The sequence below is a fragment of the Caloenas nicobarica genome, chromosome 2 (genome assembly GCF_036013445.1).
Source record: "Caloenas nicobarica isolate bCalNic1 chromosome 2, bCalNic1.hap1, whole genome shotgun sequence".
NCBI lineage: Eukaryota > Metazoa > Chordata > Aves > Columbiformes > Columbidae > Caloenas > Caloenas nicobarica.
In genome coordinates, this window is record NC_088246.1 from 53,054,872 (window position 1) to 53,070,823 (window position 15,952).

The following is a 15,952-nucleotide window of genomic DNA, read 5'->3' on the forward strand; positions in this document are numbered from 1 at the left end:
ACTATCAGGAACTGTATGCTTGCCAGTAAAAGTTACTATAGTTCCAAAATTGAGTCCAAACTAGAAAAATCTCAATGCAAATATAAAGTTTTTGGCTATTTCTCAGAACGTAAAAACATAAGGGAAAGTGCGTAGGATGGTTGGAAAGAAAAAAAGAGTCAAAATTATTATTTTTTTTTTTTTAAATCTAGTAGTATTTAACTATTATGACAAACAGGATGTCAACTTTTTTAAAATAATAAACACTGACCATTTTAAATATAGCTTTTAATAGTCAAAATAAATATAAAAAGCTAGCAGGTGGCTGATGCTAGCTAAAAGTAACAACAAAAAAAAAGCCCCAAATCCTCCCCATAAACAATACAAAAAAGCAACTTTGAGTGTTGCTCTGCTGTAATAGCTCATCTTCTCAAGAGCTAGAACGTCCAAAATAGTTTCTTTTAAACTAAACATAGCGAAGTCTTGAAAATTCAGGTAGTTTCACCCAGTAGTATACAACCAAAGCTTAAAAACACAATCACTTGCCTTAGTCTATTTTAATGTTCTGTCAGGATAAATACATTCCAGAAAACAGGTTCTGAGATGCATGTCACTTCAGAATCGAACACATTTTAGTAACGAATACATCTCTGAGCTAATGCAAAGAAAAAATTGGCTTTCCAAAGAATTTTCTTGCCATTTTCAGCCACCTGGCAACAGGTAACGTCGTTTTGGAATGTCAAGGTCCAAATACTGCCTCAATGTACTTTGAAATAAAAAAGGACTACATTCAGTGTAATTCAGACTAGATCCCACAGGTCAACCCTAAAAACACTCAATCCTACATCCTATTTGGGATGACAGCAAAAGAAGCATCATCAGCTGGCAATGTCCAATTAGTGCTCAGGAAAGATTACACTTTTTCATATGGCCTGAAAGGACACTAAAAAAGAAAAAATTAGGAAAAACCTACTGGCCCTGCAGTAGTTTGGTATTTCACTGATGATCTGTAATTAGTTCACTTCAATAAGGCTTGCTTTTCTCATGACTTGTACTGAAAGCTTTTATGCAAGACAAAATAAATGCTCGACTCCAAAGTCTCTGAAAGGACAGGATTGTAAACTTTTGTCCCCACACAGCAATTGCAAGAAGCACGGTATTATAGTGTCTTTAAAAAAAAAAAAAAAAAATTCCACTTAGAATCACAGAATCATTCTGGTTGGAAGAGACCCTCAGGATCATTGAGTCCAACCATAACCTAACCTAACTCTAGCATTAAACCATGTCCCTAAGAACCTCGTCTAAATGCCTTTTAAACACCTCCAGGGACGGTGACTCCACCACTCCCCTGGGCAGCCTGTTCCAACGCTTCACAACCCTTTCCTCCGTATATACACAGGCTGCCATTTCCCAGGGTAGCCCATACACCAAGCGCCTTCACCATAGCACAAACTTACTTGAGGGACCATGACTTATTTCCATCCTTTCCAAAAATAACACTTGTCGGAAGCCAAAGGACTCAAGAGAAAAGCCATGAAATCAGGTTTTCTAACTGATTTTTTTAATAAACTATAGAAGAACAAGATAACATTTCATCCAAAATCATGACAGCTGCATGCTTAAAAGCAGATACATACAGGTTTCTGGATTTTTCTGTTTTCTTTAGGAAAAAGAAAAAAAAAAAGAGAGAAAAATGGTCATGTGAAAGCTGAACAGAATGCATAGACTTCTATACATATTCAAATAATAGCAGACAAAAGCAAGCAGTAACACAACTGGAAAAATGTTTGAACAGCAATTCCAGATCTATGTAACTTTAAAAAGGAAATTTCAGTTCTTGGAAACCTTATGCTGAACAAATTACATTTTTTATACAGCATTAAAATAAGTTTTATAAATTGAGGCACTAGAAACAAACTCACACAATAACTCAAATGCATCTAATGTGCGAACTGAAAAAAAAAATCTACGGGCCAGAGTGTGCTAGAAATTTGGAACTTAAAAGGTTGCATTAGATTTGCACTTGCTTACATTGACACAGTGAAATTAGTGGAAAACTACTGATTTTCCAGTTAGAGTAAAATCAGATTCTGATTGTTGGTTCCAAACAGTTGCCTTCCTAGCTTTTTCTCATTGTCCTCGCTTGCCTCTTACGTATTAGCATCACATGAAAACAAAAAAATTTGAGAGGTTCCTGTGCCACCTCATTCAGCAGTTTTTATAAAGAAATGTGAAGCACCTGTCCTTGTGCTCAGTTTATCTACGGCGCTGTATTCTCTTACTTCGTCCTGTTCCCCCACATCACTGACCTTCTACAGGATTAATAATTTTTCTTTAGAATTAGATACTTATGTTCTATAAGGGATGCTTATTTTTATCTTTTGATATGTATTCTGTATGAGGGTCAGGGAATAATAAAGACAAGTGGTCTTCACCAAGTAATCAGAGTGATCGCATAGCAAGAACTTGAGACAAAGAAAGGAGCTCATATGGACATGTACACTGCTTTCTTTACGAAGAGGAGTACTCAAGATCCAGTAAGGTTTCCACCCAGATGCTACAATAACTGGCACCCTCTAAACCCCTAACATTAAAATATACCTCGATATTTAAATCAGGCACTTAAATAGAAAAACAAAGCAGTAACATTTAACATCGGTATTGTGATAGCTATTCTGTAAGGCCAGAACCTCTTGCATGAAGCACTCGGAAAATTAACTGTCCCACAGAACCAAGTAACATTTGTCAAAGGCTAACGGAATGGAGAGTCTCTCACTAGACAAGCATGTTTAAAAAGAAGAAAAAAAGGACTGAAGATGGTTAGCAAATATTTGGTAGAAGCCATTAAGCACAAACTTATATTCTTCGCTATCTAATGCAAAATGCAGTGCAGGTTTATTAATCCCTTTAGAAGATGGATCCACAAGTAAACATTCAATGTGCTTTAACTTACAAGAAAATATTTTTTTCCTCCCCGCCCCCCCCCAAAAAAAAGCTTCTCCACTGATAACAAGCTCCCTGAGGGAATATATTGATTTTTTCAAGGGAAAAAAGCAATCATTTAAAAACATGATCTGAAAAGCTCCAACAATCAATAGTTGCTCTATTTTGAGCCCTAACACATTTCTGATCAATATTTCTTTGGAAAATGTGGGTTAGACCAACCAGTCACTGGTTTGTAAAAGGAACCCTGATCTCTCCTCTTTTAAGTAGTGTTCTGGAAACGAATATAATCGTTCTTTTAAGTCTGTAATGAACATGTATCAGTCCAATACACTTCAAAGTTATAGGAAAATTTTACCCACAAGACTTCATCTACCAACATTTAAATGGTTAATTATAGATTCTGTCACAAAATTACAGAATCAAGGAAAAGAGGTGGAAATTCAGTTGTAAGGCTAAACACTTGAAAAGTTATCTTTATGTTACGCAAGGGACAAATGAAAGAACCTACAGACGCACAAAACACATTTTTACGGTAATGAGAATGCCAAGTGTTTAAACCATCTTAAGTAATTTATTTTTTTTACTGAAGATTTACAAGGCCTTGATTATTAGACAAAATAGCATATTTTAACTAAACTCAAAAAATACAAACCGATAGAGAGGGAAATGCTGTATGTTTCTGTAGAATATCTCACACCCAGTGCTCCCACTGCTTCATTTTTCTCATCTGAACCCATTTATTACTTATAAGATTTTTGAAAAGAAATATTTTGGTCTAGCCAACATGTAGTGTACAGTTTCAGACCACTGAATTAGGCTCTAATTCTGGCATTAGTCTATAGTCTAAACCACTGCAGCAAATCTTTCAAAGTGGTTAGTGTAATCAAAAACTGATCTAGACATTTTTGAGCAGTTAACAATGAAGAGGAGTTATAGACTGCATACAGTTCAATATTGTACACTAACTGAAGCTAAAGGTTTTAGTATGCTTATTGCCAATTTCTCCCAAATTCTAACAAGCAGAACTTCTTTGCAGATGCATTATTGCTGAGGGTAATAAGGCTGTTGAGGAAAAGGGTATCCAGGTTGTTGAGGCGGTGGGTATGGTGCTTGTCCAGGGTTTTGAAACACAGGTGAGGGTGCATATGGCAGACTATACTGACCATACATGTACGGATTATAGCCCATTGGCATTGGCATCTGGCAATACCTGTGTGAGGGGGGAAAAAAAAGAAAAAAGAGCACACTTTCGTTGTAAAACACTGACGATGTTAATTTGTAAATAACAACTCATTAATAGATACAAAGAGACATGCAATCACCCAAAATGCTTTCCTTTCATTTTCCTTTTCATGCAGCAGAAAGTGTGGTAACTTTCAAGGATCAGACATGAAAAAAATTTATAATGCATGGAAAAGAAATGCAGTCAGAAAGTAGAATAAAGGCAACTTGCTGGAACTAGAACTGTTATACATTGATTCTCTTATGTTTAACATCATTGTACATATTTTAATATTTGCTGAGCCTCCTACTGAAGGAGAGAGCAGCTGCCTTCAATTCCTTGTGATGATTCCAGAAACATGGTAAAAAAGCACCAGAAGAAAGCACATTACTCGACTGGATTTTTTTCTATGTTTTCATCACCTTTAGCAAGATAACAAGATTTGAAAAATGAAATATGCCAACACGTTTGAGATAAACACAAACTGATTATGCAAGGGCTGGCAATAGTTCACAAGCCACCGTTAAGGAACTGCAGCCCCATCTCCCTTCTCCTTTTTAAAAAAATAAATAAATAAAATGAACCCTCCTATAAATGGTACCAGCAAATGACTCCAACAAGAATTACATGATTAAAACTGGAGGGGGGAAAAAAACCAAACAAACAAACCAACCAAACAACAACAACAAAAAACCACCACCACCAAAAAAACCCAAAACAAACAAAAAACACCCAAACAAACAAAACCAAAAAACACAAACAAACAAAAAAAAACAACAAACAAAAAAACCACACACCACCACAAACCAACCCAAAACCCATCTTGCCTCAAACACTAAACGCATCTTCAATTATAACAATAACTGATTTTAAAATGTCACATGCAACAAACAAGTGCTTTTAGATAATGGGATAATAAAGAACTGCTCAAGTCCCCCCATAGCTTACCCTGGGTAACCTGGGTAAGTTGGGTAGGGAGGTCCCTGTGCCTGTGAAGGCGCAGTGCTTGCTGCAGGTGCGCTGGCTCCTGGAGTAGGAGCAGGAGCAGCAGCAGGAGCGGCAGCTGTTCCAGAGGGTGCTGATGTAGAAGAGGAACTGCCTGCTGCAGAAACCACTGGTGGTGGTGGCCGTGCTGGTGGCTGTGGTTTAGTCCCCTAACACAAGAAAGTGAATTAAGCTTCTTTCTGGAAGTCTTGGAATCAAAAGCTGTGGTTATATGATTGGCTGATTTTTATTTTCATTTCAAACAGTCTATATTTGCTCTATACAGATAATAATGTGAAGCATCTAAAAAGCAATAAGCTTTCCATTTCAAATCTATAAATTATGAACACCAATCTCTCTGCAAAGCCTTTAGACTTTGCCCTCTACTACACTTCAACACATTTCCAAATACTCCAATACATTAAGGAGTGATATAAACAAATTACAGATCAGTTTGGACTTCCAAAGTATGGACATTCTATTTTCAACCCACTGATTCCATAGCATGTATTTACCACCATGGTCCTTGGTGCTGGAGTAGGAGTCGAAGACGCAGCAGGTTTACTTCCCCCGGCTGCTGTGGTCTGATATGTAGGCACAGGAATGGAGGGAGCACTGGGTTCCCTAGCAATGCTTTGCTGCAAATCTCTGTTGAAAACAAATGAGAAAACATACAGCTTAGTTTAAGAATTGTTTGTTATACACTCCAGCAAGCTAAGCTACAAAGATGCAACAGACAAAACGTAGTATTTAAAGCATGATCATTGAGCTAGCTCTAAATCTGGAGCCCAAACCACTTCCACAGGAACAATCCTCTAGTCAATCCTCCGATTAACTGCTACAATTATTTTCTAATGAAGTCTTTATGTTCCCACTCAATACTGTCTATAGATCACTGAATTAGCCAAAAGCTTTGGGATGGGAAATTACAGAATGGCCAGAGTATTTAGGAACTTGGAAGCTTTCCTGAGAACCTAAGGAAACGTCAAGGCTACAGAAAGGACAGAAATATATTTAAGTAATTTTGATATGTAGAGAGATGCCTGAATACAGAAGAAAAGCAATGTTGTATTGTTTGTAGAGTGCTCTAAATTAAATAATATTGCATGCAAACACCATACATCTAACAGAACTGTTAAAAAAAAAGAAAGCTAGATAGTCTGCAGTATCTTTTATATCTAGGTAAGCATAATTACCAAAAAAAAAAACCTGGCAAAAATCTGAACGGATCAACACATGAGCTTTCAAGTTCTCTATACTGTTACCTCTACTGTTAGAATTAGTCTTGGTAAGATACTTTCGTATCTTACTTTGCTAAGATACAAGAAAGCTTTGGTGTCGTGTTGTAATACAAGCTGCCATCGAGCAGCATAATTTTACAGTCAGCTTGTCATGAAAACTCCAAGGAAGTAGTTCTAACTTACGTATTCAGAGGAATGTAATGCATTCCTCAACGCCAAGATTCAATATTTGAGCTTGGGCAGATTCTTCAGATAGACTTTAGGAAGTACTTAATATTTCAGACAATTTGGGGTAAAAGTGATAGGTGAGCAATATATAACAGCTAGAACTTTATACCTGGCATTCTGAAACAGAAGACAGAGGAGACTGACAAAGTCATACAGCCTGGTTAGCAACAAACTACAGGCTCCTGTTACACAGCACACAAAGGTGAGCTCCAAAGAACAACAAAATTGGTAACTTTTGTAGAAACTTGTTAGAAAAAACAAGACTGCAACAAAAACTTCAAGAAAAGTGTCCTTGAAGTAAAAAGGAATGATGGAGAAAAAGCTGGAAATACTGTCTTAATGCTCTGTTACATATGCATACGTACATCTCAAACTACTTGTTGCTGATAGTGAAGTGACTATTCCACATTGTATTATACTGAAAGTAACAAAATCAAAACTTAATATCTTAGAAGATGGCGTAAGGGATGGAACTAACAATTTTCTTTAAATTACGCTTCAAAAACCAATGGCTCAGAACAGTGGTATCATTGAGTGAAGTGTATTTTGACTACCAAGTGACCAAACGCATTAAATGTGGTGCTTAAAACACTATCTAAACTGATCCTCTAATGGGCAATCATTATGTGAGGGGGAAAAAAAAATATCTAGTTCTAAGTGAGAGACTATCTAAACAAATTTGTTTTCATTAGTGAAGATGTAGCTTACTGTCAATATTTTTATTGTAGGGGGAGGCAGGGGGATGGGGCAAAACACACATTTTATTCAAACTGTGGGTTGGGCACACTGAGCAATATATGTTGTACACATATACTACAAATATCCCACATCTGATCATTGCCCCTAACCTTGACAGGGTTTCATGTCAGTGAACAGCTAATACATGAGCCGGTAAAAGATATGGCAAGATTCAGCTGAATGTTATGCAAATATTAAACCTACAGCTTTAACACCAAACATAAATATATTAGAGATGCGAGATATTGTTGGTTAGGCAGCATACAGCTTCCAAATTGCATAGATGTAGGAAGAGAGGTGGAAGGGGTTGCATATAGGTACTAAGAATTAATTTACAAGCACAATGCCCAACTGAAAAAGAACAGTTCTGCAAAGGATGAAGTTAGGAAAGGAAAAATTTGAGGGCAGGGCATCCCATTCACAACACCGTACATGCACAGAAAAACTGCAGTTTCCCCAGTTGAAACTTTCATAACAACTGGCTCTTTTTTATAAAAGGCTACGTGCTTTGCTGAAGAATTGATTAAAAGGTGAGTCCTTTCACTTATGCTTTCCTCTTAAGAGCCTAAAACTCAAGGCTGAAGCATACTATACCAGTATTGATCGCATGTGGAGGACAACATCAGAACCCCTCCTTCACATGAAGGACAAGATCTACTTCTCTCCCCAGCAGTGCAGAGAACCCACATACCTAAACAATAATAACCTGTCAGACCAGATCAAACTATGGAGCAGAGGTGGAAAACCAACCGTTTTTCTCCTGTGACCGGGCACATGGAAGGCAATCACACGTTCAAGCATTTATCTAATTTCTCAAACCAAAATGACAGCAGGAGCAAGGTGCAAAAATCATAAGTTCCTCACAGGAAAGAATAAAATAAAATTATTAACAGACACATACCAAAAAGAAGAGTGAAATGATAAGATGGCACAAATTCACGCTGGACTGTATATAGGCACAGGAGATCAGACTTCAAAGCAGAGTTTTCCATTTATTTCTACTACCTACCTTCCTAGTTTTTTCAGGGGAGGAGAAAGTGGGGTTAGCATTAGGGAAAAGAGGAGGTGATGGTCTTAACACACTTTTTCTCCCTTTCTCATTTCATCGACTACCATAATAAACATGTCCCCAAATATTAATTCCCGATAAATACTTAACTGTTTCTACAAAGCTTAAACAAAATATTGAAATCTTACTTGAGCAGTTCATCTCTTTCAGTCTTGCGAGCAAAGACAATGTCACTGCATTTATTTTGGAATTTCAGCAGGAGTTCTGTCAGCTCATTGTAAAACTAGTGAAGAAAAAAACAAACACAATAACATGCTCAATCAATACCTTCAGACTACATGCTCACATATTTCTACACACTGACCCAGTTATAGTCATTGTATTATTACAGTGTGCAGAGCCTGCCATTCCAGTAAAGCTTCCTAGTGCATTTTATTCTGCTTTTCAAAAACAAATACTAGTCAGCTCTTGTCCATCCCTGTAATATCCTACAGCTTTGTTGGGTTTTTATACGTGTGTGTGTGTATAAATATAAAAATTGTTTAAGACAACTAGAAAATGTATTACAACCAGAACAAAACTAGATTACTCCTGGTTATTAGCTATTTATTGTTTAAACGATAACCTTTTTTTAAATTTTACTGCCTTCAGTCAGTTCCATGTATTCCATTTGTATAGACATTTCAGAGTTTTATTTTCTTTTTTCCTCTGGTGAGCTACCAATAAACCAGCAAAAAGTACTTAATACAGAAGCAGTGAGACACCTTTCAGAAGCCCAGATTAAAAAAAAAGGCAAGCTAAACAAAGCCCTCCTCACCTCTCCAAGTAGCAGTACATAAAATACAAATTTGATAAGGTGATGAAATACCACAGGAGAACAGATGAAAGCACTCCTCAGATAAAATGGCTCATCTGGGTACTTCAGCATCAGTTCAGCTGTAATTAACACCTCTTCCTATTTTAATACAAATTAATACTCAGGAAAGTTTACTTTTCAGACAGGAACAAAGAAGCCGTTCACAGTTATCAAAACAATCAGAATTTGAGCAACTCACCATCCCCAGTTCTGTAGTAAAAATCTTCAAAAAACACACCTCTCATAAAGCATGTCAACAAAGTTTATGATGATTTTTGATTCACATCTCATTGTGCAAATAAAAAACACTCACAACATTCTTCCAATCCCTTAAGCATTACCATACCTTTGTGCCTTCTTTTAAATTGGCAACAAGTTCCACAAAGTTGTCATTTGCTACAGCTAAGTTCTTCAAAACTTCTTCTCTTAAATTAGATTCATTGTTTGATTGTTTCATCTTAGAAAATTCCTGATGTGCATTCTTAAAAGAGAAAAAAAATAAGCAGTGAGAATGATGCAAGCTAGTTCCACAAAAGATTCTGTATCTTTATTTTTTTTTCATTATACTCATTGCTTCTACCCCCTTTTCCCAATGCCCACCTTTCCTCACCTTCCGTCCTCACATTATACTTCCCAATACTTGCTGTCTGCCAAGTGCAGCGGCTCTTTCAGAATACACATACATTAACTCACTGGCAGTAGGTATCGGCTAATTCTCTGTTCTGAGGTGGGCTGCTCTCAGCTAATTCTCAAGTTCATACTGCAGACTCTCTTTCAGAGACTACACTAATTAGGCTCTCTCCTGTACTACCCTTCATTGATATTCATAAAGTTAGTCTGAAAGTTAGTATTTTAAAGAAATGCTACCTCAAATTTGGTTGACATTTGCAAGCTATTAAAAGGACAGGGAACTGAAAAACTTACAGAAGAATCACCTACACCTTCAGTTTTTTGAGGAAAATAAACAAACAAGCAAACTTAAAAAGACTACTTCAGCTGTCAGAAGCAGCCAAACTTGAACTTCAGGACATTCGAACATCAAAGTAACATCCATCCTTATTTTAAAAGTATGTTATGTTAAAAGATATCTGAATACTAAATTCGTAACAAACATGGGCCATGTTGTCATTTAGAAACAATTTTTTCCCCTTTTGGAAAAGTCTCTTATTCTTGCAATCCAAGTTGCAGTCAGAAGTTGCAAGTAATCTTGTGCACAAACAGGCCCCATCATTACTCATGCCACTACTGTCACTTGTCCAAGCACTAGCACTTCCTCTTTTACCAGATGCTTCAGGTACCTGTCTCTAGTGTTACTGACAAATTAAGGCTAAATTTATAACTAAACTTTGGGAAATTCTCATTAATTTTTACTTTCATGAGCTTTGCACGTGCTGCAAGTCAAGCACATAGGAAATAGCAATTAGGAATAAACCAGAATGTACTTCAGAGACCCAAAATGTCTTCTGGTAGACAGAATGGACAGGTCTCTTGTTATCCCTGAAAGAAGTATTAAGATGGGATGAGAGCAAAAAACAAAACACAACACAAGCTTCTTAACATACCAACTACGCCTCTTTCAAGGGCAAAGCCATCTGCAGAATTGGGCTAAAAAAAGGTCCAAGAGAATTTACACTGGAGCACTGGGTGAGTCTGCTAAAAATTCAGAATTCTTTCCAGTGACCACAAAAAATAGCCCTGGATATTTCAGTGATGAGAGGAGTAAAGGAGTATCAACTGGCCTATGACAGAGTAACAAGCAAAACAGCCAGCGTAGAAAGCAAAGTGAGATTTCTAAAGCACTGGAGAGGTAAAGGAATCATTGCTCCTTAGTTCAAGAGGAAGGAAGACATACAAGGTGTTGTACCTGAATGTTTTTGAGAAGTTCTTCCTGCTTTTTTAGAGACTCTTGCACTTTCTCTGTGTAACTTCCATAAATTCTGTCCAACTCAGTCACAGAGATAGCCTCCTCATTTATAGCACCATCCTGCGCAAGCGCAGTCAGGAATTTGCTTGTCATGTCAAAATTTACAGATTTCAGGTCATTTTCCAGTTGTTCTCTCTCCTTCTTAACTTCATCCAGATTGGCCAGCAAAGTTCTTAAGACATTAACAACCTAGGCAATAAAAATTGTCAGAAGTTAGTATGTTTAGTGGAATTACTGTGGAAGCATACTCTACTATTTGTTTTCATCTTGCACTTCTCGTTGATGCTGGCAACACTACTGCATAAGTATTTGTTTATAAATGTGTTTAAGATGACTAATCAGGACAAAATGCAACACAACAAAGATCTTCAAGCCTTTCTCAAGCTGTATTTCCCTCTAAAGATTTGCATTCACTAATAACACTGAATAACTACAAAGATTTTTAAATCTATTTTTTTAAAAACTGATCAGATACCTTCCGATAGGATATTCTAAAAAAAGGCAGTCAAAAACATTGACTTCAAATCAGTCCTATGAGAAAAATAATCACATCGATATAGATGAAACATGACTTTCTTGGAAAGCAAGTTCATGTAATTGCCTAATACTTTAAAATACTGGACCATGTTTTCTACATTGCCTAACTGCTCCAAGGACCCGAGCACTACACCCCACCACCATACGTAACAAAAATATTCATCAAGGACAGTCCCTTTTATAATCATCAACCAGTCTGGCTGTCCATGGAGACTGAACTTGCTCACATTAAGTGTAACAAAATACACTCAAGCAAATTTTAAACCAACTTGTTTTCCAAATGTTAGTTACCTCCTGTATCAACTGTGACAGAAACAAGAGCAGCTAAGGATCAGCTTCCACACCAATTCACTTAAGTTTACTTGGTTTGATGAACATCACTTTTATTCAAAACAGACACAAATTTCAACACTTTACCTCACTTCCTTGTAATGTTTTTGCTGGGTTGGCAGAAGGAATGGCTGCATTGAGTTCTGACTCTGGCTTACACAGAAGTGCAATCGTATCCCTGTGAGACTGATAGCGCTCTTTAACTTGGCCATCTGCTTGCACAGCCTTGCTCAAAATATTTTGGTAATTGGCTCCCTCTGGTGGTAGGAGGGAAAAAGTTTGTATTATTTCAAAGCTTGTTTTATCCAAGTCTTGCATCACAGCAGTTTTCATGCTTTTCAGCAAGTCTTCGTACATTTTCACGAGCCTTCACATCATGAAGTAATCAAGACATAAATAAAATATAAGCTTCTAAGTTATGTTTTAAATAGTGCATAACATTATTTAAATAGGCATCTATATTACTTCTCCAGAGAAGCATACAAACATAAATGAACGAACACTGGAATGAACACTACTCCCCAGATTTGAACCTCTCTAACTTCAAACTGAGGCAGTGGTATCAGTCCCTTGTCAGCTTCAAAACAACACATATTAAGGGCACAGAAAACATGCTATAATGATGGCTCCGAGTAGTTTGAATAACTGCTAGAGGAAAACAAACCACCAAAATCAAAGAGAAAATAACACCTTGAGGGGAAACTAAAAAAAAAAAATACAAAGAAAAGTACACTGAAGTATTTAAGTGGTAATTGCAACCAGATTCTTAGGAGGGAAGCCATTTTTCATTACATATGCTTTCTGAAACTTTAGCGTGCACTTGGACTCCAAGGGTACAAAATCAGCAGCAAATTCTCTGTGCTATCACACCATCTCACAACTCCAAATAATGGTGCTGACTGCAATGAGGATATTTTGGCATAACCTCCCCTAAACTGCAATTTGTATCTTTAAAGATATCGGAGCACTGAAAATTACTTTAATTTATATGATAAGAATGGACATTTTTAGAGCAATCCCAGAATCCAAAGCATGAAACATGAACTTTACCTGCCCTTAAAGGCTTATAGAGTTCGTTGGATGGTGTTCTCTGCCAGCGTTCTTTGAATTTTGTTCGCAGGTCATTGTCTGTAGTTTCTTCTTCATCTAACAATCTTAGTGACTACAAGAGAAAAATGTTACATGCATTATAAGCCATTCTAAACACGACATAGCTATAAAATATGCAACTAGTGTAGAAAATATAAACACTTCTTATACATCCTTTAGAAGTTTAATTTGGCAAATGAAACACAGGCATGAAAGGCACACATCACCCAAATTTCTTTAGAATGCTTCCCCCTCACCTCAACAATTTTAAAAACAAATTACTGGTAAGGGAACATCCACATGTGACAGCACAGTTTTTGTATGGACCAAACACTTAAATATTATTATTACTAAAGTTACAAGCATTTTGGATAATCGTGCACTTTTTCTATTGCCATTTAAGAGAAAAAGTTCAGTGGTGGCGTTTTTTAATAATGTTTCGGTGCTGGCAGTTGCTGAGCTTACCTCATCTAAAATCTCTTTGTTCCTTTGTAGCAGTTCAGGCAGATCTTTGATCAGCTGATCAACAGTCTGAATTCCTCCCTGTTCAATCACAGACTTAGACTTGTTCAAAATAGACTGAGGGACAGAATCACCAGATACATCTTCAATAGCAGCAGGAAGATTGAGGGAAGCCAACACACTGAAAAAGTCAACATGATAAATAGCAACTTGTTCGCAGAATTAGATGGTTTTACCCTGTAAATAACACTTCTATCCAAACAATCACACAATTTTAATAGAAACAGAGTATAATGTACTCCTGGACAGAAGTTTCAAATTGAAAACTCTAAAATTATTCCTAGTATATACCTCACCAAAACTAAGCTTCAAAGCTTTTAAAAAGCTAAACAAATCCTAGTATTTCAGCACTTACAAAATACGGCAAACACTTTCAGTAGTAACTATCTGGCAGATAAAGAACCAACTGCCTCAAGTTGCGTTCCTATCTTTCAGCTTGATATAACTTTTTTATTATTATTTATTTTAAAGAAAAAAAAAAACTTGAGGGAGGAATATCATGCATTGAGTCATTGGTACAATCAAGCTGACCATTGGAATGTGAAAATCCTTCTAGATTAATGGAACTGGAAATTTTTCCAAGAAAGTGTCAGACTCCTAAAAATGAGGAAAGATTGAAGAGAATTAAGTACTATTTGTTCTTAATATGCTTTCAGTCTTAGTATCTGCAGAGAAGTAGTTCTAAATACCCCTGCTATGGTTTAAGTTTGCCAGCTAACCACATAGTAATTAAAAAATGCTGCTGTAATCTGGATGTCTGCAGGCTGCAAGGCAACCAGTGTTTAGACGCTGTTCCGTAACTCCTCTTGATAAATTTAACAAGCCGCCATACTCACCCATTTGCCAGATTTGTGGCTTCTCTCATCTGGGCTATTGACCTGTTCACTAGATCTGCCTTTCTCTGGTTATAAACACTCACAGATTGCTGAACTTGCAACGGAACCATCTTCTCAAACAGGTCTGCAATTAAAGTAGTATAAATTACTCAAGTTGCACTGTGAAGGTAAAAGGACACAAACATCCTCACAGCTCTTTTGTACAGGTTGTATTACAGAGACTGATCTAAACAGTTTGTGATGCTCTCCCACACTACCCAAGATGCCTTGACAAAAGTAAATCGATTTCTACAGGTCTTTAGATTAGGTTTCAGTTTTTAAGACTGAAATTGATTCAGAAATAATTTAAAGGCATTATATTTAAAACAACTGTAGGATTGCAAATCAGATTTTCCTTAAGGCTTAATTTCTAATTCTGCTTTTTTAAAGGAGGAAAATGAGAAAGGAGAGAGAGTATCATTTTCCAGAACTCCCCTGTACAGCCAACAAACTGAAATTTCTCAGCTTTATGGAAGGCCAGCAACTAGGTTAGTTAAGATTGTACAATTGGATACTTTTCCCATATATTTGTGTTCCTTCTGAAACCAAAAAGCTTGGTTTAATATAGAAAATACAGCTGCTGAGAAAATCTTTAAGAGAGGGGCACATCGCACATAACAGTTTTCAATCTGTGGTTTATTCTTCCAGTACTTTTTTTAATCATCAAGTAGTAGAACAAACTGGAAAAGACAAATCGCACTTTCAAAAACACCGGTGTACATTTAACACAATGCAAAAGTAAACGTTTACATTTTCATGGTACAAATGAACTTTGGTGGTGATATGTTTCACAAGGTAACAATTACCCTGTTTGCTCCACACACTTTGCTTACCAGTGAATTTCTGACTGAGGGGAACAACAACTGGAGTAGACTTCACAAGACTGGCTTTTCCAATGGACTCCAAATCTTTCAGGTCAGGAACCCGGTCATGGTAAATGAAGTCATTGTCTTTTTTGGCAGCTGTAAGTGCACGGTTGATTTTGTCAACCAGATCTTTAACATTTATATATTCGTCATAACGAGATGCCACTGTTTTCACCAGGTCTGCTGCATGCTAAAAAAAAATAAAATACAGTTAAATTTAATATAATTTTTCTTTCTCCTTTTCATATATACCTAGGAAAACCAATGAGTCTCTCAGTTAGCCAGGTAACTACTGCCGACGCATATGATCAATATTATTATTTCCTTGAGAAAATATTTTCTTATGTATCAAAAAGGAGATTTTACTCATTAAAATAGTTCAGTGGAAAAAAAGAACAAAACTAAAACAAACAGTAACCAAGTTATTATCTCCGAATAGCTTCACTATGACTCCCCAAAATCCAAAAGAAGTGATTGTGAGACAGTAATGCTTCAAACACCCATTCACCACAAAAAAAAAAAAAAAAAAAAAAAAAAAAAAAAAAAAGCGCCACTATGTCATTTTCATGGTATTTCATAAAATCCACAGCTTGTTTCTCCAGGCAA

General features: G+C 36.6%; 1 protein-coding gene across 2 annotated transcripts in view; it reads right to left on the bottom strand.

Annotated features, from left to right (window-relative positions):
• Positions 1-1,523: 1,523 nt before the first annotated feature.
• PDCD6IP (programmed cell death 6 interacting protein) overlaps positions 1,524-15,952 on the bottom strand; it is a 35,211-nt gene continuing 20,782 nt past the window's right edge. For both annotated transcript variants that reach the window (XM_065629518.1, XM_065629517.1), the window contains exons 8-18: positions 15,314-15,536; positions 14,442-14,565; positions 13,549-13,726; positions 13,045-13,156; positions 12,082-12,251; positions 11,068-11,316; positions 9,550-9,684; positions 8,536-8,630; positions 5,647-5,779; positions 5,096-5,301; positions 1,524-4,135 (exon numbers count right to left, since the gene is read on the bottom strand). In XM_065629518.1, the coding sequence (XP_065485590.1) occupies positions 3,967-4,135; positions 5,096-5,301; positions 5,647-5,779; positions 8,536-8,630; positions 9,550-9,684; positions 11,068-11,316; positions 12,082-12,251; positions 13,045-13,156; positions 13,549-13,726; positions 14,442-14,565; positions 15,314-15,536 (1,794 nt within the window). In that variant the 3' untranslated portion in view covers positions 1,524-3,966. The remainder of the gene's footprint in view (positions 4,136-5,095; positions 5,302-5,646; positions 5,780-8,535; positions 8,631-9,549; positions 9,685-11,067; positions 11,317-12,081; positions 12,252-13,044; positions 13,157-13,548; positions 13,727-14,441; positions 14,566-15,313; positions 15,537-15,952) is intronic.